The sequence below is a fragment of the Apium graveolens genome, chromosome 10, assembly GCF_009905375.1.
Source record: "Apium graveolens cultivar Ventura chromosome 10, ASM990537v1, whole genome shotgun sequence".
Classification (NCBI taxonomy): Eukaryota; Viridiplantae; Streptophyta; class Magnoliopsida; order Apiales; family Apiaceae; genus Apium; species Apium graveolens.
In genome coordinates, this window is record NC_133656.1 from 238,710,685 (window position 1) to 238,738,596 (window position 27,912).

Here is a 27,912-nt window from a genome sequence, read left to right on the forward strand (position 1 = left end):
TTTCAAAAATTTCTTCTAAGAGCAGCCCATGTCGTCATTTATCGATACCTTCCGTTAAGAAATTGACGGCCATTTATTCTATCAAATCAGGAATCTCGACAATCTCTTCCCTGAATCGAGTTAAAAAGCTGCGGAGGCTTTCACCTGAACGTTGGTGCATTGTCATTAAGGATGTTGTGACCTTGATGCCTTTATAGTTACTGGAGAATCGGGCTTGTAATTTGCTCTTTAAGGTTGTCCATGAGTCGATTGATCGAGGGGGCAGATTGATGTACCATCGAAGTGTTGTGCCTTGAAGGCATGTAGAGAAAAACTGACAACGGGCGATTTCAGAGTGGCCGAAGAAAGCCATTCGTCCGTTGAATGTGTTGATAAATGCCAACGGGTCTGAAGATCCGTCGAAGTGATCGAGGGAAGGAGTTTTTAGCATCCTGTCGATGTGCGCTTTTTCGAGGACTACTGACAAAGGGCTTTCGGAGATAGTCTCGAATCCTGATTGATTTCTCATTATGTTACGCATTTGGGCGATTTCTTCTTGCATTTTGGCAAACTCTTTGTGGGAGATGGACTCTGTTGATTCGGTTCGATGCGAGACCACGGCGGATGACACTGTTCGCTGTCGACGCTCGTGCGGTTGTGAATATGTCGACTCTGCCGATGGTTCATATTCGTATTCGGCATCGTCATCTTCATCGTAGAGCTCATCATCTTGTTCTTTGTTTTGTATTGTTGTTTTTTGGAGCTCTCGACGGAGACGGTGAATTTCACGTTTTCGCTTGACCTTGGCCTGCAGCCTCCGAGTCTCACGTTCTAGTAGCTCAAGTTCTTCATCTGCATCAAGTGGTTCTTCTGGAATTTTTTGATTTTGAGCATTTAGCCTTTTTTCTTTTCTAGATGGAGTTGTATGTCGCTTGAGAGAACCTTCTTGCCTTTGGACGTCTGTATTCTGAAACGCTAGTCTGAAGTGGATTTTCTCTTCTTGTCTCTTTGATGTGTATCTTTCAAGTTCCCCGGCTGGTCATCAGAAGGACCCTCCGATGGAGGAAATAAATATTTTGGCTTTAATGTCGATTGCTTGGGCAGTTCATGACCACCGTGGGTCAAGGGGTCGGCGGCGATTTATGCCGTCAACTCCTTTACCTGAGTTGGTCCGACTGTTTCCGGATCAATCTCTTCAACAATCATATTCCGGTTGGATCTGTCAAGTAAAGCTCCTTCTAGCGCCAAATGATATGCCTTAATATTATCAACAACTAAGACTAACTTTGAGGAGGTATTTTATTTACTTAATTTGTCAACCTCTTTAAGTGAGGTTATATTTTTCTATTTATAGAGGCCCAAAATGGGCTATATATTACAAAGTGGGCTTTTTGGGCCAAATACAAGTTATTGTGATCTAATTTCTTCTCGGGCTTCTCCTGTAATATCTGGGATATATCGTGTAATTATTCTTGCAAATAAATAAATATTATGCATGTTCAATATTTATTATGTGAATTATTTGTTGAGTGGTATATGTGTTTGGATGTTTAAAAATAATATAAATTGAGTATTTTAATTTTTATATGTCCAAAATAAAATATAGATAATTGTCATATCTTCCTATTTATTTTTATGTTGATTTATGATTTTATAGGAAATTTATGAATTTTATAAATTCTTTTTCCGAATATTTATAAACTATTTAATTTAATCGGGAACCAGCCGATTTCACCCGTTTTTACGTTTTTATAACCCGAAACTCTTCCGAAAATTCCTTCCTAACCTAATTGCAATATTCCGAACATTTTCCATGTTTCGACTTTTTCGATCCGGCGTACGGTTTGTCCTGTGCGGGTCCCAGCGCAATATTTTCGATACAAAATTCGTTTCGGTAAATTAATAAAACTCGTATTTTTGATAAACAAGATCTTTTTATTAAACTATTATAATTATCACCTCGTAATACGTGTAACCACGTGCCGAGACCAAGACCGCCTTACAAATTGTACTGATTTGGATAATTATCCCGAAAACCGGTACCGTTTGGATCTGTTTTTATAAATAAACGTACTATTTTATATCCGGAATGATCCAACGGGATACTAGTTTTCCGTAATTATAAATAACTTTATCGCATTTTATTTCGCACCGAAAATCATTTGCAAACAGTAATTATATAATTTTACAGAGAAAATACATATATTCATAAACCTTTCTGAGAATCAAACTGCAAAATCAAGGTGTTATTGAAATCTGCTCGGGAAGCTCTAGTAACCAAAACGGAGGTTTTGAAGTGTTCTACCAGATTCCAGAACTCGTTTTATTGCAGAATTAAAGGTTGATTTTATATATTTTTATTTATTTTCGAATTATTTTGATTAAAAATATGAACTTTTGTTCAGATGATTGTTTGAATGATTTGATGCTTGCATGTTGTAGAACTTGTTTTCCTGATGATTTTGATATGTCATATGAATGATTCGGAGTTCAATAACATGTTCAAAATTGAGTTTGATTTTCGAATTTTGAAATTAGGGTTTATAATTCGTTTGAATGTTCTTGATTGAATTTGGGGGTTTCTTATTTCGGGATAGATAGATGTTCTAGAGGGTGGGTTGTGTCCCTTATGAAATTTGCAATCGATTCGTATAAGTCTTGCAAATCGACGAGGTATGTAGAGAAGGAAGTTGTCATTTGAAGTTTACGTCGAGCTCGCCGGAAACCCGCGAACTTCTCGGCCAATTTCCGGCCAACTCAAGGATTATTAGAATGAATTGATGGCATGGTTGTGTTCCTGGTGTTGTGTAGATGTGATCTGGAGGTGGTGGTGGCCTGATCATCCCTGGATCGTCTTCTCCGGCGAGATAGGGGAGTTTTCCGGCGAACCCTGTGAAAATTACAGTTCAGTACCCATACTTTTAAGAACGATGCAGTTTGGTCCATGTAGTTTGTATATTTTGCAAATAAGGAATTCTTGTTTATAAATTATTTATAAATTATATTTCTTATTTATTTTAATTATAAAAATTCGTTTTTAATTACTGAAAATTCCAAAAATTATTATTTTAATTCCAAAAATTATTTTTAATTCAAAAATAAATCTGAAATAATTAGTTAATTAATTTTAATTAATAATTAATTATTTAATTGGTCAATTAATTTGAAAATTAATTGATTCAATTAATTATTAATTAATTTTAATTAATTGTTTAATTAGATTTAATTATTTATTAATGATTTAAAAATTCCGAAAAATAGTTTTGAGCTTTAAAATATTATTTTAAATTATTTTCAAGGCTCGATAATTATTATAAAATTATTTTGAAGCCAGATTTGGCCAACCGGACCCTGTCTATTGCTTTAAAATTGACCAACAACCCATTTTGACTTCGAAAAATGTTTTAAAAATCATATTAAATACCCGAAAGACTGTTCAAGACCTGAGATTTCCTTATAAATGAAATTTCATTGATTGTTTGACGTGCTATGTGCTATTTGTGACTTGTTGTTTGACTGCCGGTCTATATGTTCAGTGTTTACTTGTTTTTAGCGTGACTTTCAATCCGTTAGTCAGATTTGGGTAAAACGAAGGGTAGATTGAAGTGTATACTAAATAGAATCATATTAGTTGAGTATTGATAGATACTTATGGTATGTGAGCAGAAGAGGCAAGGCGTAGGAAAGGGAAACAGATAGTCGAGGAGTAGGAAAATTGTGATTGGAAATTGATGAAGTATAGTAAGCTAGTACCAGACAAGTGTTCTAAACTTTCTCGAGATATATTGTAGATAATTAATAGTCCTGTTTTATATTGCCAGTGCTTTGAAGCACTGAACCCTAAACCTTGATTTCAGTTATTGATCTTTGAGTCGTAAACCTTATTCCTTTTGAACCATTGATTGTTAAATCCCCGAATACGAACCACGTATATACGATACTACTCCACAAATACATGCAAACTAAATACCAGACACTGAATCAAATTGTTTACATATTTAAACCATTGTACCTTACGCTCTGAATGACCAAATCCTTATAACCTTGAAACTTTGATTCTTTTGTTATCCATTTCTTTCACCATTTGATAGCCATATTTCATTTGTGAAGATTGAAACCATCTTATTACTGGATATCCAATATTGCTTATGATTTTGTTTATTTCCTTGCATTGTTTATTTTGTTATTATGTTAGAATTGGATTGTTTTATAAAATTGTGGACCAGATTCGTGGTCAGACCAGATTGGTGGTCAAGTCAGGCCAATGTGTGCCTTGGATCCAGTAATTAGATCAGAGCTGTGTGCCTTGCTCGGGGTTAGTGCTTGACTGATCAACAGCCTAACCTTGGTTTTTTTTAAAATAAAAATATAATATCCAATTCTAAATCACTAATCATTGTTCACTTGATACCTTAACTCTTTTCACTTGATTATCATTATTCTCAGTCTTGTCAATGTGACTTGCTGAGCTAGTTAGCTCATTTGTGCGATGTTGTTTATGTTCTTTTCCAGTTAAAAAGGAACCTGTTGGTAGCGAGGATCCCCAATGCAGTGCGAGAGCTAGGGGTCCAGGTTGATCGAGTTAAGCTAACTGACAACTTTTGGAATAGTTCAAGTTTATGAAGTTTGTAATAATGTTTAATATTCAGTTGTAAGTTTGAATAGTTGGGATTTGGGCATTTATAATATAAGTGCGTGTGTGTGGCTTGTGTGCATACTTTAACCTGTTGCGGTCCGTGGTAGTTGGTAAGTAGGGTCACTGCATATTATTATTATCTTTATTATTGTTATAAGCAGGTTATAAATAAGGTGTGTGTGCGTGTGGAACCCAAACTTCTAACCCGGGTTTGGAGGGCGCCACATTTCCTCTCTACTCCAAGGTCCAACATAGATCGTAAAATATGATACATACATAAAAAAATCAATATTTATGATTAATTCAAAGTGTTTCAAAATGAATATGTTAATAAGCCGTTAACATGGTCGTAGAATTCAGAAACAAACATAGACAATTAAGTTACCGATTAGGATTAATCAAAAAATCGTGTATTAATCTAAACGATTAATTACGATTAAACTTCAAGGTATTCTACTATTTTTAATGATACTAAATAATAACCTTATTTATAATAAAACATGTAACTTAAAAAAACATTCTAAGATATTAATCAAATTTGAAAATGAAAAGTTTGAAATTGTAGAGCATATGATTTTCGAACATGGGTGGACTCAGACGGTTTGGTTTTCTAGCCCTCTGGCGCTTATCCGTCCTCCTCTGCTACTCACATTATAACCGAGTGTTTAAAAAATTTGATTTTAAAGACAGTCGCGGAAGGATATTTTATGTCGTTTTTCGAGCTTCACTTTTCTCAGTTAGTCAATTTGAAAAAGTTTACATATTTGAGTATATTCATATTTGTCCAATCTCAATCGTCCGACCAAGGTCTCAGTCGAAAATTTAAAATTTGTTGGAATCGTTCACCTTGGAATCTCGTAGTCTCATTATCAATTATCTAATGTAGTGGATTTCCTCTTCCTTCAATGGTGAAGTATGATTTTCATAGTGCTTTTAATCAAGATTATGCGATTATTGAAATTGTTGACCGAAATTTACATGAAAATGTGGCAGATGGTAGTATTTGTCGCATAAAAGTTATGTATTTTTTCAAACTGAACTTCTTGCCAACCAGTAAGCTTGTTTAATTATTAACCGGTGCCGACCTACTTATGTTAGTGTTGAACTAGATTGTAAAATGGCCATTAATCTCTTATTATATGGTATAAATCATAGCTTGTATTGCACTATTTTGGTTGAAGATATCAAATTGTTTGCATTCAGGTTAAACATCTCAATTTTATTTACTCATCGCACTTGTAATAAAGTCTCTCATCAGATAACAAGACAAACAATTTTTTCTTAAATATCTTCATCTCTACTAGGCTATTCACCCTTTTGATGATTTTTCCTCTATTTTAAGTAGTGATTTCCGTGTTAAGCTTCCCGCATAGTTGGTTATCCCAACTCTTATCGTAAAAAGAAAACTATTTTTTCAAGATCAATAGAAAGCTTTTTGAAAAACTGAAAATCTATAGAACAATGAAGGTTAAATAAATTAACAAAAAATAACTATTTAAACGAGTCGACTTGTATCAGAGCCGACTCTCAAAAGCTTGATGCGTCAAGTTGTCGGAGGTGGGGACACGAAACCCGCTGGTATTATCCCGCAATGGCTAAAGAGGTACGATCTTGGTCATATGGGCTGTCTGTTCGGGCCTGACGAGGACGTCGAGAGATTAAGTGGGGGAGTTTGTAACACCCCGGTCCCTCATCGAGAAGATTTAGGACTTCTGTTCAGTTTATAAGGCAAAATAATACTACTATGTGCACCAACAAATCATGATCTTTTGGGGGCCTATGGTGGGCTTGTCGTAACCCAAGTTGGTTGCACTCGGGACAGTATGCTTCGGCTTACTGTAATCGGGATTTGACCCGATTTTCGAAAAAGACTCGAGATTTGACCCGGGTTGTCACATATACTCGATTAATTATAAAATTAAACGAGTCGGTTTGTCCGACTTGTTAAAATCGGCTAATTTGTCTCAACTCGTAAAATCAAACGAATCAAGTTATGACAAAATTTTAGACTCCATTAGTTAAACGAGCCAACTTGGCTTGACTCGATTAATTTCGGCACGAATTATGCCGTTTTGCTCTTGCTAACGGCTTTTGGGGCTCAGCTCGGACCTCGGCTCCCTGCTCGAATTATAACCTTAATTTTTATTATCTATACTATACTATAATAACTGGAATGGACTATAATTTGTAGTTTGGTTAACCCTCATTTTGGTTATCACTTTTCATCACGACCGTTAGATCTTATTCATCAAATAATCAGAGCCGTTAAATTCAAATACTAAAAAAACACACTCCACAAGTTCTCATATTCGAATCCCGTCAACAACAAATATTTATATTATTATTATAAAGATGCATATAAATTTTCAGGTTCGAATCCCCTTAACAACAAATATTAATATTATTATTATAAAGATGCATATAAGTTTTCAGGTTCGAATCTCATCAATAACAAATATTTACATTATTATTTATGAATAAGATTTCATCAATTATATACTATTTATAATTTTTGAACTTAACTTGAAACTATACATAATGAAAGTATAATTATATAATGATTATTTAATATTTAATTATTTATATAAAATTATATAAAATAGAAATAAAAATATATAAATATTAACCAAGATCCGTGCATCGCACGGGCCGTAAGCTAGTATTATTATAAGAGGAATATGGTTTCGTTTGGTCCACGGATTAACATCTTTTTAAAACAAATACATCTAATAAAATGAGAATTCCTAATTAATAGTATTTCACACGAGGTCTATAGCATACAAGCAAACACAATACACTGCATAACTTATATTAAATCAAATACATATACAATTAGGAATGATCAATTACAAATAAACTAACAACTATATATATTTTACATATAAAATTATGTCAAAAAATAATTAAAAAAAAATAAACACTAAAATCGATATTTTAGCCCGTACAATGCACGAGCATATTAAACAAATGCACCCTCGGCCTTACAATTCAGCTCGGCTCGGTCAATTCCCAGCACAACAATGTCAAAACTATTAAACCCCATTTCAACCCTCTTCTCCACTCATAAACCCTCTTTATTTATCTCTATTTCACCCCTCATAAACCCTAAAAATCTAATTAAATTCACCACCAAAATAAATAATAACCACAACCTTATTACTCGTGCTCAAACTCCTAATTTACCAGGTTTAATTCTTATTATAATTATTATAATTATTTTTTTGTATCATAAACTGAGTCAACTCGGTTTTGTTTTATGTTATTGTTGTGACTCAGGTTTAGAAGATGTAATGTTGGGGTACATGTTTGGAAACAAGAAAGCCACTGAAGTTGCTCACTCGTAGGTACTTTCTTTTTACTGCTTATACTATGTCAGTCCCTCCCGATTGTTATCGTTCCCGAGAGAGTGTCCGACATGTATAAAAATCATAGTTCAATAACTTTTTTTAATTTTGTTTTGCTGAATAAAAGTTTAAACATTCTATTTTTATTAATAAAAAGAATTTTTTTTTAAAAAAGTTATAGAATTGTACTTTTTATTCACCTTAACATAAACAATTGGGAGGGACCGAAGGAGTATTTACTGCTTACAGTGTTTTCGAAAAATCTTAGACCTCGAAAATTGACATTAATAATTGCGATTATTACTCCCTCCGTTTCAAAATAGGAAAATTCGAAAAATAATTTATGTAACATTGTTGTCGATGCACTTTAAAATATATGCACGAAGTGGACAACTATTTTGTACTAACATTAATAATTGCGATTACTACTCCTCAGTTTTAAAATAGGAAAATTTATAAAAATAATTTATGTAACATTGTGGTCAATGCGCATGAAGTCAAAGTGGACAACTATTTTGAAACGGGGAGAGTAGATAAGGTTCGGGTAATTGTAGAAACTGTTACATTTATAACTTTTGTAGACCACGTAAATTTAGGCTTTTAAAGCTTAGTAGAAAGCTAGAAGTGTGATTGTTTTTTCCATGGTGTTGTATTGTACAAGTATACATTAGGATAACTCGATAAGCGATAAGTATTTGTAGTTCTAGTGTTATTTTTTATTTTATGGTTACTTATGTGACTTAGAGTAGCGTGTTTTCTGTATATAATTATTCTTTTTTACAAGGCATGTATCTACCATTTGCAAGTTTGGTACCGAGTACATAGTTAGTGTAGGTGTAGTTATCCCAACAATTTTTGTTAAGGTAGTTTGTTTATTTGTATACGTAATACGTGGGGCTTTGTGTTTTAAATATTATAGGATCATCTATTTGGATGATATGATGCGGGACTTAAAAAAAAGGAAAATAAATTGCAAGCTATAATTAAATCATCTTCTTGGATGATCTGTGATGAGAGTCGATAGAAATGGAGAAGAACTTGCTAAAACTTAATATCCAAAACAATACGGTGGAAATGCAAAATGACTTTGCTGAAATTAAACCCACAATTGCTAGCTGAAGTTTTAGCCCCAATTTTACAATGTGAGGGAAAAACTTTCTACTTGTGCGCTTGTGATGTGGGATATTTAATTTTTCTGCTTCTTGTGTATGAGGTAACGGATAGAAATATATTTTATAAATTTTATCTTTGAGGTTTGTAGGAGCATGACTGTGCACATCCAAGCAATACTAAACTGTAACTACATTATGGTTTTACCGGTTCCTACAATCTGCTGGAGAATGGATGCTATTTAGTTAATTTGTTTAATAAAATCTCTTATGTTCCTTTTGTACACAGGGTCTGGAAATGTGTAGTCCAGAAAGGGGATGCAGTTATTGACGCCACTTGTGGAAATGGTTATGATACCTTAGCAATGCTTAAAATGGTTGCTGATAAGTCACAAAAAGGTCGTGTTTATGCATTAGACCTTCAGGATGCTGCTTTAAAGAATACACAATCTTTGCTGGATGAATCACTGGGCAACAATGAGGTGCTCCTTATATGAAATTCTAGTTGTTTGATTACCTTTCTATTCCAAGCACCTGTATATACTTGTCCTATTTATGCATAATGTCTTTTATCTAGCTGTATAGAGCTGTGCACCATTGACGATTTTGTCTATTGAACATGTCAACCAAATTATATCTTGTGTAACCCGATCAGAAAATATATGTTACCTCATACTAAATATACATATACCTATTGTGCGTAATTGAATTCATATGCTGCAGAAAGAACTTGTTGAGCTATTTGCCACATGTCACAGTAAAATGGAGGAAGTTATACCAAGAAATATCACCGCGAGGTACTGCAATTTTACATCGTGGATGCTTGTGTAACTATAATGTATATGGATGCTTTGTCATGTACTTTATTGCGATTTTTTAATTGATTTTTTGTTATTTCATAAGTCGAGCACTCACTTTATCTACAAAATTATTCATCTTATTTGTTTAGGCTAGTTGCATTTAACTTGGGTTACCTTCCTGGAGGTGACAAAGCAATGATTACCAAGTCAGAGACAACACTCCTTGGATTGCAAGCTGCAGAGAGATTAGTCGCACCTGGAGGTCTCATTAGCTTACTGGTTTATGTCGGGCACCCTGGTGGAAGGTTCTGTTTTTCTTTTAACTAATTTCTTTACCTGTAGTATACCGCTATCTCTGTTTCTGAATACATGTTCATTATAAATTAAGACACGATAGATAAATTCATGTAAAATAGATCTGAATGAGGCGTGAAGAAAAAGAGAAAGGGGGAGGGGGATTGAAGGAGTAGGAGATAATGCTAAATGTGCTAATACTTAAATAATTAATGCTCGCCGTTTGAGCTCTGAGGCCTACATGAACAGTTGAAGTTAATTACGTGTCACATTATGCAGAGAAGAGTTTGAGACGGTCCAAGCTTTTGCCTCACGATTGCCTGTTGATAAATGGAGCGGCTGCAAGCTCGAAATGTTGAATAAGCCACTTGCTCCTGTTATTGTTTTCTTATTTAAGCGATAAAAACATGCAAGTCATAAATTTCTAGGTGATTTAGGGCAGGTCCATCTTTCTTCATTATTGAGCTGTATGTTTTTATAGTAAATTGATCAAGCTGTATCAAATATTATCAGTTATGGAAAACACTCGAATTTATTTCAGTCGCAAGTAATGATATCGAGCAATGTATCCGAAAATATGGGAAAAATATTAAACTCATCAGTCATTTCATCCAAATGTATCAAATAGATTATTACTTTCCAGTTTGACTCAATTTGGTTACTAATTTAAAAATTTGTATCAAGTTATTAAAATGTTAAAATTTTGTATCAATTTAGTCATTGGTAAATGATTTATTTGATATAAATTTTCAAATAAGTAATCAAATTGAGTCAAACCTGAAAGTAATGATCTATTTGATACATTTGAATGAAATGAATGATCAGTTCAAAAATTTTCCCCCGAAAATATTGACAAGCCGTAACAAAACAAAAAAGGTTTTAGTTTTGCTCAGTATAATTATAACAAATTTTCGCCAAAATTTGTTTGGTAATTTTATTGCTGTACCCCAGAAAGAATGAAGAAAAATGCCAGGTTCATGTGGTACTGGGACTCAAATTTTATAAATTAAAAAAAAGCGATCACGATGGGACTCGAACCCACAATCTCCCGCTCCGGAGGCGAGCGCCTTATCCATTAGGCCACGCGATCGATTGTGATTTTTTTGTCCAGGAAATAATGTTAACTTCTCTTTTCTTTTCCTCGTATATATTATTCGTTAATATTTTGCTAAATAAAACTTTTATATGCAACCGTGTATTTCCAAATTGTTTCTAGCTCATTTTTATTCTGCACTTTTTTCAATCAGACCCTTTTTAATCAAAAGCAAAAGCCAACTTTCCTCTTTCGATCCTCCAAATATTTGCAAGGTTGACGACAATGTTCATGTGCTGAAATCATAAGAAGTCGATCTTTCTAATGGGATTATAAGATTCTCGAAGAGAAACAATAAGAAGCGACGACATACTTCCGTCACAACTTTTACAAACGCTGTATAAATAGAGCTCATGATGATGCATGCAATTCACAAAAAGAAAAAACTTAAAGAGTTGCGAGGGAAATTGATTAATTTCGCTGTTTGGATACAAGTTCTTTTGTCGCAATCTGATGCCCTACCAAACAAGCGAACTTCTTACTGGGCGCATATCGGGGAAGCTTCTCATTATGTTTTAACTAGATTCAGAAGTGGAAACTGGAGTATCGGAATGTGCTCCCCATTCTGTCCAGGACCCATCGTATACTGGAATGTCAGTCTTTCCAAGACGGTGGAGACCCTGTAAAGATGTAAAGGTGCAAGTATCAGATCAAGAAAAGATAAACATATTGATATAATTTCAAATTTCGTGTGCTCATATAAAAGTGAAGCTCGCGAGTACATGTGACTTTTTTTTTGGCTAAATTACATGTGATTTGATATGTGCTCGGCGCACACCTTTTGACTGTTTAATAATAAAATACTAGTACTACAAAATTCCTTTCTTAAAATGTTAACATGTAAGAATACCAAGTTATATCAAGTAAAGTAATGATAAGTGCCAATAAGGGCATAACACAGTACATTAATAACATAATAACAAATCCTAGGTAAGTCTAACTTTCCGAGCAAGTAGAGCAAGTTTTAGAATATAAAACTTGGCGTTTTACTTTTCATACAACTCTCTTCATATTCTAGAGAAGAAATAGAACCGAGGGAAAAATCTAGTTTAAGAAGACGATAATCGAATTTGAAGAAGCTATGTTTTAAGTCCTGTTTGACCCACGGTCCTTTGAACCGACAGATGAAATTCGGGTAATAAATAAAAAAGATTACGATGCAGAACCAAAGACTTAGATACTCAAGTTGAGCATCAAAATATTACACGTGCAACGATACCAAGGAAAAAAGATTATCACCAGTGCAAGGATGCAAGCCGTCACACCAGTGCCACATGAAGTTACAATAGGTTTGTCCAAAGAGACGCCTGTGGATGATAGACCCAATAAAAATTAATAACATAGAGATGTCATATTCAGAACAACAAAAAACAATTTATCAAACGATGTACTTCTTAGTGGACTGTGCTATCTAATATTTAATAAGCAGTCTGGTGGTGGCTTCCACAATCCATTATTTTTGATAAATATACTATGTAATTTTGTGGAGACAAATACGTGCATGAGTACATGGAATTTTGTAATTGACCTTACCCTGAAAAGAACATTTTGTAACATGAACTTAAAATTGAAATTAAACAAAACAAAACCAAACATATCAGTATATCTCACTCAAATTACAGGATGTTGCAGGACTAAAGTAAACTTCAAAGTCTGACCACAAAATCGTGGTGTTTGGCTTTACAGTTTACATACATGGAACAGGTCAGGCCATGCTAGAACAAAATATGTATCGCCGTTTTTGCAAATATAGCATGATAAATTTAAAAGCATTAGCTTCGGAAATAATTTAACTAACTGCGAGGAAAAGGAAAATGCTCAAAGAAGTCTATTATAATACCACTACTTAAAGCAAACTAGTTTCAAAACATCTCATGTACAAACGAGTAATAAGTGTACTGGTCCAGTCAAACCTTTGAACATTTTCTAGGTTAAACAATTTGGCAAGGCATGTGCATGTGTACAAGCACAGAAGAATTTACCTTCTTGCTCAAATTTTTCTTTCAGATCAGCTGGTGGTAAGAGTGACTGCGAGCCATCCAACACCTGCAGCCACAAAAATGGGGTGGCAATAATTGTCCGTGTATAAAGAGCTTCATGTGAACTCATACTTCATAGCATGACAGTGAATTTGTAGAAACTAAAATTTTGGAAAGTGCCTTCTGATGGATAAATGGGTCTAACACTATAAAATCTTGTATATAAACATATATACTAGAACCAGATTGGACAATTAGACAATTAACAATGTGCAGCAGCTTCGTAAAGGATGATTATTCAGATTTTCCAAATTAAATATAAAAAAGTACAAGAGGATACAAGAAAACATACAGATAAATAGTAAAATAGTGATTTTTAATCATGTAGTAGGGAAAAATAGTGATGAAAGTGCTTTCATCATAATTAAATACTATAATACTATACAGGGCATGGAGTACACATTCAGGAAAAAATTGTTTTTGCATATTTTCAACATTTCCTTATTGCAACATAATATTGGATAGGAAATTATACTTTGCCCTACCTTTAGATTAAATCCAGTTCACCTATTATTATATAAACTAGTATTAATGTAACAATTTTTACTATGCTACCTGTGGAAAAGGAATGCACTTGCTTCCAGGTACATGGCCACTTTTTATTCCCTTCCTAGGTTCAGGCGCAGTCCCATCAAACCTGCAAAAGCCAAAAGAATTAAAATCTCCACAAGAAAAAAACAGTCTTCCGAACACATAATCATTCTCAAGGGCATTTGCTAAGAAAACTTGGCCCGGAGACTGGCAAAGATTTACTTTCAAGATTTAGATCAGATCCTCTAAGCCACTGTCTGACATGTTTATAAGAGCAAGGGGACGACATAACTGATTCAATGAAACCCCAAAGTCCAAATTAAAGACGACGTATAATCAGAGTCAGAGATGAGAGAAATTGTTCCCCCGAGTTACGCTTGCTACTCAATTAATCAGATTAAATGTGCCTATTGCTACTTTGAGTGGTACCTTTGACCCCGATAGATATATAATTATACATGCAACTTGCAACAGTCGGTCATAGTCACAACTTCACTATTTTTATCAATTATATCACGCTCCAATTCCAATCCAACATCTGTGCTCTTAAACATGTTGAATTATAAGTGTTATTCTTGTATATGAAATAAGATTTACTATTCTAGACATACACGACGTCATACAAACAAAAGAGTGCCAATACATCAACCACATTCTCAAAGTGAACCAGAAAATACTATACCATAATTATAACAATATATTTAATGGCATGCCTGAAAGTGGATATGATACATGTTAATGTTACAAGAGAAACATGCTAGCAGCCAGGAGAACAATATTTTTAAAAAAATAACAATACCTGGGCTTTGAACGAGCATCTACGAGTTGATGTGAATTTTCCTCAATGTTCTTTTGAACCTAAAATGATTACAGAAAAATATTGTTCAAAGGAACAGAAAAGAAATAAAAAAGAGGCATCTTCATGCAATATGTTATATGTGATATATATCTTTCATAGTTTTGACCACAAAATCAAAAATCAAGAAAAGAAAATAAAAATAAAATAAAATAATTCAACGATACCTACTTAATACTGTTTTAAAAATTAAGAGCAAAGAGAGGTAACAGAATATATGAACACGAGTCATGATTTAGACATATTTAAAGTACGATACATGAAAAGATATCCGATTTGTTAGCAATATAACAGGGACAATGACACTATAAATCTGAAACATACTGCATACATAAGTTACATAAGCAACATTACCCACATCTGATAATAGTATTTTACAAGTGAAACACCTTGCTGACTGTAAACATATAAATCACTTTTAGTCTCTACATGAATCCCCGGTAGTTATTGTGATAAACAGACAATTTCAAATTGGAAAAACACATAAAGGAAAACTGATAAGAATTTGAAATTTAACCTGCTCTAAATTCCAAACAAGATGCTGTTGAAATCTGGCTTGAAATGTAATTGGTGTAACCTGGAGAAGTAAAGATCCTTATGTGAATTATCTTTCTGCTAAATGATTGAGCAACAAGTCCATTCTTACGAAATAATTTAAGAAATATTAATCAAATATTTCAAACCAGATGAAAAAGAATCATTAGATCCGGTATTAAATACTGTCAATATATTGTTGGTGTTGATAATCCTAAACTTACTGCCTGTCCTTGATATACTTTCTCTATTGCGTCACTTGCAGCACTAGCTTTCAGGATAGCATCACTAGAAGCACTTGATTCAACATCATATCCTGAAGCCCGCCATCTTGGAAGGCCTCCATCTAACACCCATATTTTATCATGCCCAAAAACTCGGAACATCCTGTGCATTTGAGAACAAGTAATTATAATATACTAAGTTTATTAATCCAATGCAAAACTCAACCATCCAATAATCAACCCTGGTTATCAAACTTACAACTCACCACCATACTCGAGCTGCACTAAAAATACCCTTTCCATCATAAACAACGACTCCGTCTTTATTCTCAATACCAAGAGCTGAAACGGCAGCAGCAAAAGCATCTTCGGATGGCAGCATGTGTGGCAACTGATAAATGCATGATCACAAGATGCTTCAGCATTATGCAAAAGACTGATTTTTCATTGCAAGAATATCACTGGCATGCAAATACGGTTGTATGTGAGCTGAATCGTTTCTGAGCAGCTCGGTGTTTGATTCAATAAAAGTTTGTTTTTCCTAGACTTGAAAGCTGTACAACTCGAATGCGAGCTTAAACTTCAAGGACCATACTCATACAAGAAAAAACTTGTTCACTGAGGCTCGTCGCAACTTAAATACAGTTTTCCAACAAACTCGAACCTAACTAGCTTTAGAAAAAGTCAACACAAAATTGAAGTTTTGCCATCCAAACTTGATCAGATGCCCATGAACACTATTAGGCGAGCTTATGTCAAAGAACGCTCAGGAACATATAGCGCTAAGCGTAAATTGAGTCCAACCCTAACCCAACATGTCTAAACAAAACAAACTTCCTATAATTTCTTACATCCCTACCAGCAATTTACTCCAGTATATATAAAATTAGATGAGCTCCTAAGAAAGGAAGAAGAATCATACATTTGTAGCTTGATCTGATATCCCATCAACGTCAAAGAAAAGGGCACCAGGAATGTGGGCGACCTGTTCATACAAAATGCATAAAAGGAAAATAGAAAGGCATTAGTACAGAAGTGAAACCATCTAAATTGACCCAGGCGACAGTACAAGCGCAAATGACTGCAGGAAATATTGAAATCTAAAGAACTATGTGCAGCACAGAAAAGTAGTGAAAATAATCCATTTCATACTTGATACTCTTGTAGTGGGTTCCTCTGCTCGTTTGGCATATACCAGGATGCATCTAGAACCTGGAAATGTGATTGTATCAGCACAATTACATTTAATTCCTACTATTAGCAATTTTGATAAAAAACAGTGGCAGTAGACTTCAATGTGGGGCTGACCTGATTGTAATACTGTAATATAAAGATACACATCATACTAAAAACTACAATTGAGTTATAATTGTACAGAATAAATATATAAAACAACAATCCCGTCCTTTAAAAAATTTAACATATCCGAGACATCTAGACATTTCAATAGAAACAAAATGTAATCTAGTTTAATTAAACAGGACTATCATCCTCCTCTTAAGTCTTAAAAACTTATTATTTAGGTCTATGATGCCACAATCATATACATGTGTTGCATTACTTAGACTACAAGTTGATGGCACATGCAACATGACCCTACACCTTCCCTGCACAACATCTATAATGTTTTCAACAGACCCTTACCTTAAAACACATACATCAAACAATCAAAAATTACGCACACTTCATATTATGAAACACTGCACCTTCTATCCTGACCAACCATACCTTCATATCCGGATCTCGCAAATTTGCATGGAGCCAATCAACTGATACAACAGATTCACTAGTAGACATGGATTGGACCGATGAAGAAGTTGTCACCCCACTAACAGATGAAGCCATAGTAGAAAAATAACCAGAAGTCCTATATTTAGCATAAGGAGCAACCCTCAAGTGTAAAGGCTTTATCTGATAGAAATAAAATATCAACATAAGTCCAGACAAAATTATACAGAAAGGAACCTGAGATACCAATGTATGTCTAATTTAATTAATTACTTCATTCTTTTGTAATGTGAATATTCACCTAACCCCGTATCACAGTTATTGAAGATAATGCTGAAAAACTCTAAAAATCTAGTACTATGTACGAAAAAAATTAAAAAGAGGCAATTCCTCTGTGAACAACGCACATAACAATTTCTGATCTATATATTTTCCAACTTATTCCGATTACCGTTAAATGTGCAAGTACACTAAATAACAAATAACACAATTACATTGTGGCCTCAAACATTCGAAAACCCCAAGAACTAAACTTAAACATGTACATATCAATTACAAATACAAGAAACTCGAAAGTCATTTCCTACTGACTTAACATAATCAGTGATCATACAATCAATTCCACTACACACATATACAAGATTAAGATTAAACGACATATCAACAATTCACAAACAAAAAACAAGAAATTAAACAATAAAAATACTTTTATACAGAAAGGAACCTGAGATTCCATTGTACGTCTAATTTAACTAAATACTTTTATTCTTTTGTAATGTGAATATTCACCTAACCCCGTATCAGTTATTAAAGGTAATGCCGAAAAACTCTAAAAATCTAGAATTTTGTACGAATTTTTTTAAAAAGAGGCAATTCCTCTGTGAACAACGCACATAAAAATTTCTGATTGATATATTTTCCAACTTATTCCGATTACCATTAAACTTGCAAGCACACTAAATAATAAATAACACAATTACATTGTTGCCTCAAACATTCAAAAACCCCGAGAACTAAACTTAAACATGTACACATCAATTACAAATACAAGAAAATCGAAAGCCAATTCCTACTGACTTAACATAATCAGTGATCATACAATCAATTCCACTACACACATATACAAGATTAAGATTAAACGACATATCAACAATTCACAAACAAAAAACAAGAAAATAATCAATAAAAATTCAAACTTTACTAAAAAAAATCGCAACTTACGTTAAACACAGAAGATAAAAACTGGGTCTTGAGAGGAACAGCAAAAGATGAGTTAATTACACGAGAAGTAGCAAAAACAGTTCTTGATAAGATTGTAGCTGCCATCTTTTGAAAACCCCCAAATTTTAAAACTAGGGTTTATTATAATTGGGTTTAATTGGGGCAAAAATGTAAAGACACAATTGGATAATTGAACTGAAGTGTCGATCGATACAAAGACTGTGTATGTATAGTGGAATATATAGCTCTAGTTACGTTACTCTCACTGTGGTTTTGTGATCTGCCTTTTTTGTTTTTGTTTTACATTCATGGGGATTTTGTGGTCAAAAAATTATTAAATTTATTGAGAAAATAAAATTATACATTTTTTTTAATTAAAATGTTCCTTTTTACAAGTCCCCGCGATAAATACAGAATTCGACACTTCATTGTTATAATCATCTACACTATTGAAATTTTATAAGAGGTTCATATTATAACTGGCAATTCGTTCGTTTCGTATACTTTCGTGTCGTGTACTTTCGTGTTTCGTGTCATTAATGTTTAACATAAACCCGAACCGTTAAGGATTCGTTTCGTTTCGTGTTCGTGTACCTTCATTTCGTATACGTTTCGTGTTGTATTTCATGTAATTTAAAATTAATAACAAAATTAAAGATAAATAAAATATACATTTAAATATTAAGTTTTGACTAGTCAAGTTTTAAGTCAATAAGTCAAAAAGACTTAGGTGCAGTCAAATCTTATGAAATTTAAATTTGAATCAATTTTGTATCTATTTTATATAAATATTATATGTAAAATATTATTGTAAGATATATGTATTCATATAATTTTGATAAATTTATTTAAATATTTATTTATTCGTGTACTTTAATTTCGTGTCGTGTACCTAAATATAAAACCAAAACCGACACCAAATTTATCTGTGTACTTTCGTGTTTGTGTACTTTCATATTCGTACAAAAAATGTCAAAACAAACACGTTATATTCGTGTCGTTTTCGTGTCGTGTACGAAATTGTCGGCTCAAGTTCATATCATATGCTAAATAATTACAAACAATCGATTTAAAAAGGACCATATTTCAGAAATATGCCGCAATTTTAGTTTAGTTATAAATAAACTTGATAACGATTTAATAAAATTAACCGTAATTTTAAAAATTCTCGATTTTATCGATTAATCCCAGATTAATCGTGTGCAAGATATTTGAGAGATCCGATTAATACTTATGCATTTTTATTGATAGCTATATTTCAAATAAAATATAACATATATAATATAATTTCAGTGAAAGTTAAATAACTATAAATTATATAATATGATATATGTTAATTTTTTTTTTGAGAAATGATATATGTTAATATGTTAACTTATAAAATACTAATATAATAAGGACACTAAATTTAATTAAATTAAAAATATTAAATACATCCAAATTTTCCTCCTATTAATCATTCTGATCAATTGCCGATTGTGCCGTTAATCCTAAATCCATGCATTTACTAATCTCAATTAGTAATTTTTGTAACACTGAAATTAATCAGAAATTTAAAAACCCTTTTATGATCATTTTGAAGTGTTCTAACCCTACAATCAGCAGCAACTGTGTGATCTCTCCTCCTTTTCTACAGAAACAGAGAGAGAGAGAGGAGAGAACGGAGAGAGAGCGAGAGAGAGAGACTGAGAGAGAGACTGAGAGAGAGAGGGAGAGAGAGACGGAGAGGCGTAAAACAATGTCATCAAAACTATTTTCATTTTTACAAAGGCAACAACAAGGTACTCCTCATTTTCAATTCACATATCCCGCATTTTCACTCAATATTGTTCATTTTCATTTCCAAGCTGCAAATAACAACACGAATAACAATAATTCAATCCCTCATATAGAATTACAACAATTACTCGTTACTAAATCGAAACACGGTTTCGATAATCTCGACAATGCACTTAACCTGTTCGATAAAATGCTCAAAACGCGACCTCTCCCTTACGACTTTCACTTTAATCAGCTGCTCACCGCGCTCGTTAAGACCAATCATTACAATGTAGCTGTGTCTATGTTTAGGGAAATGTGTATGTTGAGTATCCCGATTGATATTATTACGTTTAATATTGCGATCAACTGTTGTTGTCATTTGAATCGAGCTGACTGTGCGTTTTCGTTGCTTGCGGGGATATATAAGCGTGGTTTTGTGCCGGATGTGTTTACGTATACTACGCTAATTAGGGGGCTTCTTTCGGAGCGTAAGTCTAAGGAGGCTAGGGTTATGTTTATGAATCTTGTTAAGTTTAAGGAGTTTCGACCGAATGTAGTAACGTATAGTACGATGATTAATGGACTGTGTAAGACCGGGTATGGTGATATGGCGCTATGGTTGTTTAGGTTCATGGAGAAATCGGAATGTAAACCTAATACCGTGACATATTCTACAATTATCGATTCTTTGTGCAAGCGTGGGCTTGTTGATGATGCTTTGAACCTTCATTCGGAAATGATAGAGAAAGGCGTTTTACCGAATGGTTGCTCTTACTCTCCGATCATTCAGGTTCTTTGCAACTTGAAAAGATGGGAGGAGGTTGATCGGCTGCTTAAAGAAATGATTGATCGCATGAACATTTCTCCTGATGTTCTTACTTTTACAATATTGGTTGATGCTTATTCGAAGTCTGGGAAGTTGGACGATGCAAAGCGGTTAATTGAGATAATGAATGAAAGGGGTGTATATCCTGATATAGTCACCTATAGTAGTCTCATGCAGGCCTATTGTTCACGAGGTGAAATGGAAGGAGCACTGGCTGTGCTCAGTACCATGAAAAGTAAGAAGATGAGGCCCAACTGTTATACATATAACATTCTAATAGGTGCATATTGCAGGGAGCTGAAACTGGACATTGCTATGGATCTTTACAGAAACATGGAAAGTGAAGGTCTGGAACCCACAGTTGAAACACACAGCATTTTATTACACGGACTATGTCGGCTGAGTAAGTCTATGGAAGCACTGACCTTTTTATATAAGATTCAAGATCAAGGCCATGAGATGGATATTGTGATATACGGAACCTTGATAGATGGTCTTTGCAAGAACCGATACGTTGATAAAGCACTGTCTTTATTTCACTTGACGAAATGCAATGGTTTAATTCCTGATAGGGACACCTATAATGTAATTATTCGTGGATGTCTTCGGAATAAGAGGTATAGTGAAGCATGTGAACTAATGGACAAAATGGTGGATTGCGGCTTCTTAGCAGATACATTTACAACCTCTTTGATACAACACCTACTCTTATTAGAAGTACAGGATCCAACTCTCCTTGCAATGCATCAGAACTGCTTGCACTCTGGTATGTGACTTCTAAAAATAAATTATCTCTCTTTCAAGCAACTCCACGCATAATAGCGATTCATGTTCTTTCTTATCTACCTACAGTAGATGTTAAATTATTCTTGTGTATCTCATCTGTTTTTGGGGATACTAACTATAGCTTTAAAGGCTTCTTGGCGTTGCTGGATTTTTTTTTCTGTATCCATGCTTCCCACCAAAGACTCAACTCGCATTTTAACTATGTTTACACCTATACTCTGATTAAGATGTCCCATTTAGTGTCTGATAAACTATTAATTTTTCGTAAGGGTTTTAATTTTTTGGAAACTCTAGTTATTTTTTGTTGGGCCATGAAGCCCAAATAGAAGATAAAACAGAGTGTAATAGGAATTAGATAGAAAATAGAATATGTTTGTAAGCCCAATAGAGGGCCCAGAATGTAATAAAATAGGAAAGCCCAGTAGGGGCTTCCCTATAAATACCTTGTACACCCTTACCTAAAGGGGGTTGGATAACTTGATATTAAATAAGAGAGAAGGACCTATTCATGAGTTCATTGATTATCATTGATCATTGTGGATTGTATACTCATTGATTATCGAATAATTTAGTATCCGATTATTACGAACTCATCATGTTTACTTGTTATAATTTTGCTAATCTTATTTTTGGTTTAATCTTTCCTATGTTTTAATTTAACAATACGAGTGTGATAACTGATGCATGATTTCACTGTCAGAGGTGCGGGGTGCAGTATATAAGCAACGTTTTGCCCTACTGCTAGTTATTAAATCTGTAGTGTACTCAGCACTCAATACTGTTTTTATGGTTGTTCTCAGGCAACCACGAGGAAAAACGTCATGTGCATATCCCTGAAGGTATCCACAGTGATTGTCCAGGTAGGTACCTTTTTGAATCAGAATCTTTTGATGCTTATATATGTTTCTAGAATGATATTAATACCTTAAGCTTCACTTAACAGTACTGAAATTCTGTTGAGTTTGATGATACAGTCTTTAGCTTGATATGTTATTAGAATGTGAATAAATAGATACATAAGAATTCCTGACTTTAACCTAATCAAATAATTTAAGTTAAAAAAAAAAGAATTCATGTATGCCGTTAAAATTTTAGATCCTGTATACATTACTTCCTAGATATCTCATGAAATGTTGCTAATGCCTGTCATCTCTTACTACAATAAATTCTCTTCACTTCATTCTTTAGGTTTCACAGCCCTGCACGGAATTCTTAAGCCGGGAGAGGATAAACTCTGTAAAAGTTGAGGAGGCCATGCCATCAATGCTCATAGTGATTCTTGCTGATATTGATAATGTCGTTAGTGCCGGTGACATTGATCAAGAAAGATTTATTTAAGACGCAAATTGGGTTGACGGAGATGCAGAAGATCACAGACCAGAATGGTATGTTTCCCTTTAAAGACTATACTTGGGTCATAATATGTTTAAAGGAATTAGTATTGAAAGGGGCGGTTAGTCAATAAACGCCCCACAAGGAAATTGTATCTTTCGACGCTGAACCATTTATTCCACGTAAATCCCCTGGATCACCTTATCTTCTTCTATATCAAATTTAGAACAACGCTCAAAAAATTTCTTAGCCACATTTGCTGAGAAACAGCCAAGTAGCAGAGAAACCTGCCTTGCAGGAGAGATTTTTCCAGACTTTAGGGGGGAGAAACTATATCTTTCAAGGGAGTGTACTTGTAAAAATTGTAGCAGTTTTAAAATTTATAAGAAAATTTAAATATATTAAATATAACAATTTTATGTGACACTATTGTTGATCATATAATTGTTTAGTAAAAAACCGTGGCCTCTGTTCCACAGTTCGTGCCCTCCTCTCAGTAGCGGACCCTGGATTTAGATCCTATTGGTCTAATATTGTAAACCCTAAAGCCTTTTTTTGGGGGGGACTTATTGAAAAAATTATATGACTTTATTTATGATTGCAGTTACCATAGTACAAAAAAGTTTTAGTTTTTTAGGTTAATATTGATTTTGCAGAGGCCATCTGGTCTTAAGTTGTTGAGACTTGGTTCAGATTCTTTTAAGGATTGGATGGTGGTGCTTGAAAGATCTGATAAGGACATAAGTGGCACAGTGATGCTTTGTGGAGCAAAATAGAAAATGCGTAACGACTTGGTATGGAATAAAAAAAACGATCTGCTCAAGAAACAGTTGTATTGGCTGAAGATGATCTTAATTAATAAATACATCGCATCTTTGGGGAGTTTGTTGCCCGAGGATGGAAAAGAACACTGTACCAAACCTGCAGAAAAATATGATTAAGATCAGTGGCGATGTTGCTGTATTTGAAGAACAAGAACGTTTTCAAATTTGGATGTGTTGTTCGTAACAGCCATGGGAGCCGGGAGGAATTAATTGCAGCGAAGATGATGAACGAGTATGGGCGCGTACAACCTGAACTTGCTGAGGCTTTGAGTTGGGCTAAGGAACAAGGATGGCGCCGAGGGTATATATAAATACACTGCCTGATTGTTATATTAAAGTTCTGTTTCTACACATTCTTCTTTTGGCCTGGTAATTCAAGACTGCAAGAAGCTGTTGTATTTTTTGAAAGGTAATTCAAGACTGCAAATTGAAGTGCACATTGTACATGTTTGGGGAAATGGGAATCATGTCAAAGACTATTTGGGCTTTAAGAACAATTACATGTTGGGCTGCATGTTTGGCAAATTTTGAAATCGGTTATAAAGAATCATTTTTGAGCAATAATTGAAAAGTTAGAAATCCTAACTTTTAAACTTTCATCATTTTTCATTTCCGGTAATGGTGCATTCACTGTCTTGCACATTTCCTATTTTTAAATTTGCACAAGTTCAGTATAAAATAATTAATATTTTGTATAATTTTTCTACATTTAATTTGTTAAAAATTTTAAGATATAAAATTTCCTCATCTAAAATTTTCAAGTGCTGGAAAGTTATTTATTAATTTTAATTTTATTTCATCTTGTTCCAATTATATAATTTTTTAATCCGGGTGAATATTAAATGTGAAAATTCGTGTAAAATTTCGAATTTTTCAAAGACCGGATTAAATTTTGATTCTGAAATAAGACGAATCATGTTGATCTAAATGCAACCGATTTGATTAAACAACAAACTCACCACAAAAATTCAAAAGATCACCATTTGTTGGTGCATATAATAGTATTAGTTTGCCTTATAAATTTACTACATGTTATCGATATAGAATTCGCGCGATATATATTATTTCGTTTAACCGAGACCAATATTATATCGACCAAATTAAATTTAAGTAATTATATTTAGTTTGATTTTTTTAGCCAGATCAATAATATAATTTTATTTTAGTCGGGATAGATAATGTATATTATATAGTTTTAGCTCGAGGTCATTATCTTTATTTTTAATTTTTTTTATTAATTCATGTAATTTATAATATATATTTTGATTTAAAAAATATTATAACTTATAAGTTACAATAATTTATCAAATAAATTATCAAATAATAAGTAAATTATATATATAAAATTAACCAAATATCTACATAACTTATAAGTTATGTTGTTCTTATCATTAATATAATATTTTTCAACTTTAAATTAGAAGTATTATGATTTAAGAAATACCAAACACGTCCAATTTTTATCTAAGGCCTCTTATCTCTTCGTCTCATTGAAAAGACTAAACTACCCATATTTTTAATATTTATATAAAAGTTGTGTTTTGTGGGAATCGAACTCGAGTTACTTCATTCTTATATACAACCTCGTACCACTACAACATATACATAATATGTAAGTGTGCTAAAAGAATATTTTATTTAACTTTAAAGATAGCTACTTGAATTCCGCAAAAAATTGACAGTTACTTAAATATTTGTACAATTAATTTTAAAGAACTGAATTTTAGATATAAAGTTAGGCATAGTACATAAATGGATTATTATCTTTTTTATTATTATTTTTTAGTTTGATAATATATCTCATATATTGTTAACATATTTTTTATTATAAAAAGTAATTAAAATGTACATATATAATTTTTAAAGAAAATATTGAAAATAGAATCGCCTATATATAAATAATCTAGATTGGTATTAAATATTTAGATATGTTCGAATTATAATGAGTCAATGAATTTTAGTTTATTTTGAATTTGAAATTAGAATTTGGCCTATTGTTCAAAAAATACTCGAAATTTGACTACATGACTAGCCGAAAAACATTGTCACATTCTACCTTTAGTAAATTTAAATTACAAGTTCGACGAGAATATCCTACCAATAATGTGAATTTTTTTGATATCCTATATTAATATAAATTAATGTGTTTGAGTTATTTATAGGATCAAGTCAACTGATTATTTGTATTAAAATTACTAACTTCACTGGTAGCGCAATAGTGTTTTGGGACTAGTCCCGATTTTAAAAATATTTGAAATTTGATATGAGATCTCACGAGATTTGTTAAAACTACGATGATATATTAAATGGATTTATTTTTCATTTTTTATTTTAAAAAAACTAGCATTTTAAAAAGAATTCTATTAGATAAACAATATTATTGATCAAGATAATATTGTACAAATATTGTGAATTATTTTGAATTATTCAAATAAAAGTTATATCTATACTATATTGTAGTATTTAATTCAATACATTTTATACTTTTTAAAATATATATATATATATATATATTGTTCAATAATTTGAAGAAATTAACCAGTTCAACTAATATTTATAAAACTTTATCAAATTGAAAAATATTTAATTTTAGGAGAATAGTATACAATATTATCAAATTATTATATGAAGAAATATTAGAGTTGTAATGAAAGAAACTTAAAAATAGTTTAAATAACAATATAATTATAATTTTTCCTTCAAATTCTTAAAAAAATTATGAACATCAATAATAAGTCTTACAATATATAATTTATTTTTATGTTACATGACTCATACTCGGTCGCGTAAAAAACAGATATGGCTTGTTTGTTAGTGATAATGTGAATATCATGTATAAATTATTTTAATTTATTTATTATATAATTTTAATTTTTGAATAATTGTAAATACATGTTATTTAAGTAATCAATTGCCTCACTAGATATTAATAATGATTACACATGTACATAAATCAGATATTAAGCATACAAATAATTGAAACCATCGTAATTTCCTAAGAAATGTAACATACGATAATTCACAAGCTAACATAGACGCATATAACTTAATTTTATTTTGTTAAGAGTAGTGTAAAAAAACTAACAATTTTCCAAACATACATATGTTAAAATTCAAAAACTAACATTTTTCATTAAAATCAACTTTTATATTAACAGTAGTGTAAATTTTATATTATGATCGCAAGTAATTCTGAATTCAGTTATTCATTTTTTATCTTTTTAAATTGAGTAAGTTAATTGTGAGTTAGTTGAGAACTCAGTAATAATATAGACCAGTTATATAGTTTATTTAAATAAAATTCAAAATTTTTGGTCAACTTTGTACTCAACATATATGTTAATTTTTAACTTTTTCTTTGTAAACATACCAACGAAATTCTACATATTAAGTTTATTTGTTTCATTTTAAACGTACACTGACTACCCTGTTTATATTCATTCATCTCTCTCTATATGAGAGTCGGCCGGCTCATCTTCCTTTAACCCTAATTCATCACACCTCCTTCTTCACCTTTCTACCCATCTTCATCTCTATCTCCATCATCTCTCTTCATCCATACAACATTTTTTCATTTGTTTTTAACTTTCTTTCAATAAATATCGGATTTTGTTCAAAAATTCGGTTTTTTTTCGTTTCGTTTAATTGAGCTGTTATTTATGTGTTTGATTGTCTCGCTTTGTGCGATGTGTCTCGCTTTATGCGATGTGTTGAAAATGAATTTTACGGTGTATTGGGAAATCTGGATATCTCGCATCAACAACACTTTCGGCAGGTTTATAGCTGGTGTCCGACAGGTAGATAGCTGAGGTGCTTTTGGAACGGTAGTGAAAATCGCATGTGCTCACCTCTCACAAAATATTTTTGTTCATAACACGAGGGTCCTCTCAGTTTTTGCAACTGAGTCCTCTGAACATTATACTATCCATGAAATTAATGTGAGGGTCAATTGTGAAACTACTGTTTTCGGTGAAGATGCAGGCTGGATCGCTCGA

At 32.7% G+C, this 27,912-nt stretch overlaps 3 protein-coding genes and 1 non-coding gene across 5 annotated transcripts; 2 read left to right on the forward strand and 2 right to left on the reverse strand.

The window, feature by feature from the left end:
* Window positions 1–7,595: 7,595 nt before the first annotated feature.
* On the forward strand, window positions 7,596–10,734 carry LOC141692477 (tRNA (mnm(5)s(2)U34)-methyltransferase, chloroplastic). Its single transcript, XM_074497337.1, has 6 exons — window positions 7,596–7,801; window positions 7,892–7,955; window positions 9,358–9,550; window positions 9,792–9,865; window positions 10,018–10,173; window positions 10,442–10,734. Exons 1-6 carry the CDS (start codon window positions 7,636–7,638, stop codon window positions 10,563–10,565), a joined length of 777 nt encoding a protein of 258 aa, XP_074353438.1. The 5' UTR covers window positions 7,596–7,635; the 3' UTR covers window positions 10,566–10,734.
* Window positions 10,735–11,179: 445 nt separating this feature from the next.
* Window positions 11,180–11,252, reverse strand: TRNAR-CCG (transfer RNA arginine (anticodon CCG)). Its single transcript has one exon. It is a non-coding gene; the product is annotated as a tRNA-Arg (tRNA).
* A 237-nt stretch (window positions 11,253–11,489) lies between these two features.
* On the reverse strand, window positions 11,490–18,660 carry LOC141692534 (thiosulfate/3-mercaptopyruvate sulfurtransferase 1, mitochondrial-like). Its single transcript, XM_074497404.1, has 12 exons — window positions 18,389–18,660; window positions 17,168–17,350; window positions 16,592–16,651; window positions 16,362–16,424; window positions 15,706–15,830; window positions 15,440–15,602; window positions 15,199–15,258; window positions 14,625–14,683; window positions 13,850–13,931; window positions 13,238–13,301; window positions 12,495–12,562; window positions 11,490–11,875 (listed from the first exon to the last, which is right to left on the reverse strand). Exons 1-12 carry the CDS (start codon window positions 18,491–18,493, stop codon window positions 11,771–11,773), a joined length of 1,137 nt encoding a protein of 378 aa, XP_074353505.1. The 5' UTR covers window positions 18,494–18,660; the 3' UTR covers window positions 11,490–11,770.
* Window positions 18,661–19,927: 1,267 nt separating this feature from the next.
* On the forward strand, window positions 19,928–24,564 carry LOC141689704 (uncharacterized). Of its 2 annotated transcripts, none has more exons than XM_074494058.1 (4): window positions 19,928–21,741; window positions 22,562–22,621; window positions 22,950–23,146; window positions 23,750–24,564. In XM_074494058.1, exons 1-3 carry the CDS (start codon window positions 19,956–19,958, stop codon window positions 23,006–23,008), a joined length of 1,905 nt encoding a protein of 634 aa, XP_074350159.1. In that variant the 5' UTR covers window positions 19,928–19,955; the 3' UTR covers window positions 23,009–23,146; window positions 23,750–24,564. The 2 variants fall into 2 exon arrangements, with proteins under 2 accessions (XP_074350159.1, XP_074350160.1); XM_074494059.1 differs by having other exon boundaries at window positions 23,787–24,563.
* The last annotated feature ends 3,348 nt before the right edge of the window (window positions 24,565–27,912 follow it).

Bases quoted from the DNA above. Each gene is read 5' to 3' on its own strand.
- LOC141692534 (XM_074497404.1), bottom strand. From the start codon at position 18,493: ATGGCAGCTACAATCTTATCAAGAACTGTTTTTGCTACTTCTCGTGTA. The intron at 17,351-18,388 runs GTAAGTTGCGAT...TATTTCTATCAG, and splicing joins TTTTATCTTCTGTGTTTAAC to ATAAAGCCTTTACACTTGAG. The intron at 16,425-16,591 runs GTATGAAATGGA...TTGTATGAACAG, and splicing joins ACCCACTACAAGAGTATCAA to GTCGCCCACATTCCTGGTGC.
- LOC141692477 (XM_074497337.1), top strand. From the start codon at position 7,636: ATGTCAAAACTATTAAACCCCATTTCAACCCTCTTCTCCACTCATAAA. The intron at 7,956-9,357 runs GTAGGTACTTTC...TTTTGTACACAG, and splicing joins GCCACTGAAGTTGCTCACTC to GGTCTGGAAATGTGTAGTCC. The intron at 9,866-10,017 runs GTACTGCAATTT...TTATTTGTTTAG, and splicing joins CCAAGAAATATCACCGCGAG to GCTAGTTGCATTTAACTTGG.
- LOC141689704 (XM_074494058.1), top strand. From the start codon at position 19,956: ATGATCATTTTGAAGTGTTCTAACCCTACAATCAGCAGCAACTGTGTG. The intron at 21,742-22,561 runs GTATGTGACTTC...GGTTGTTCTCAG, and splicing joins TCAGAACTGCTTGCACTCTG to GCAACCACGAGGAAAAACGT. The intron at 22,622-22,949 runs GTAGGTACCTTT...TTCATTCTTTAG, and splicing joins TATCCACAGTGATTGTCCAG to GTTTCACAGCCCTGCACGGA.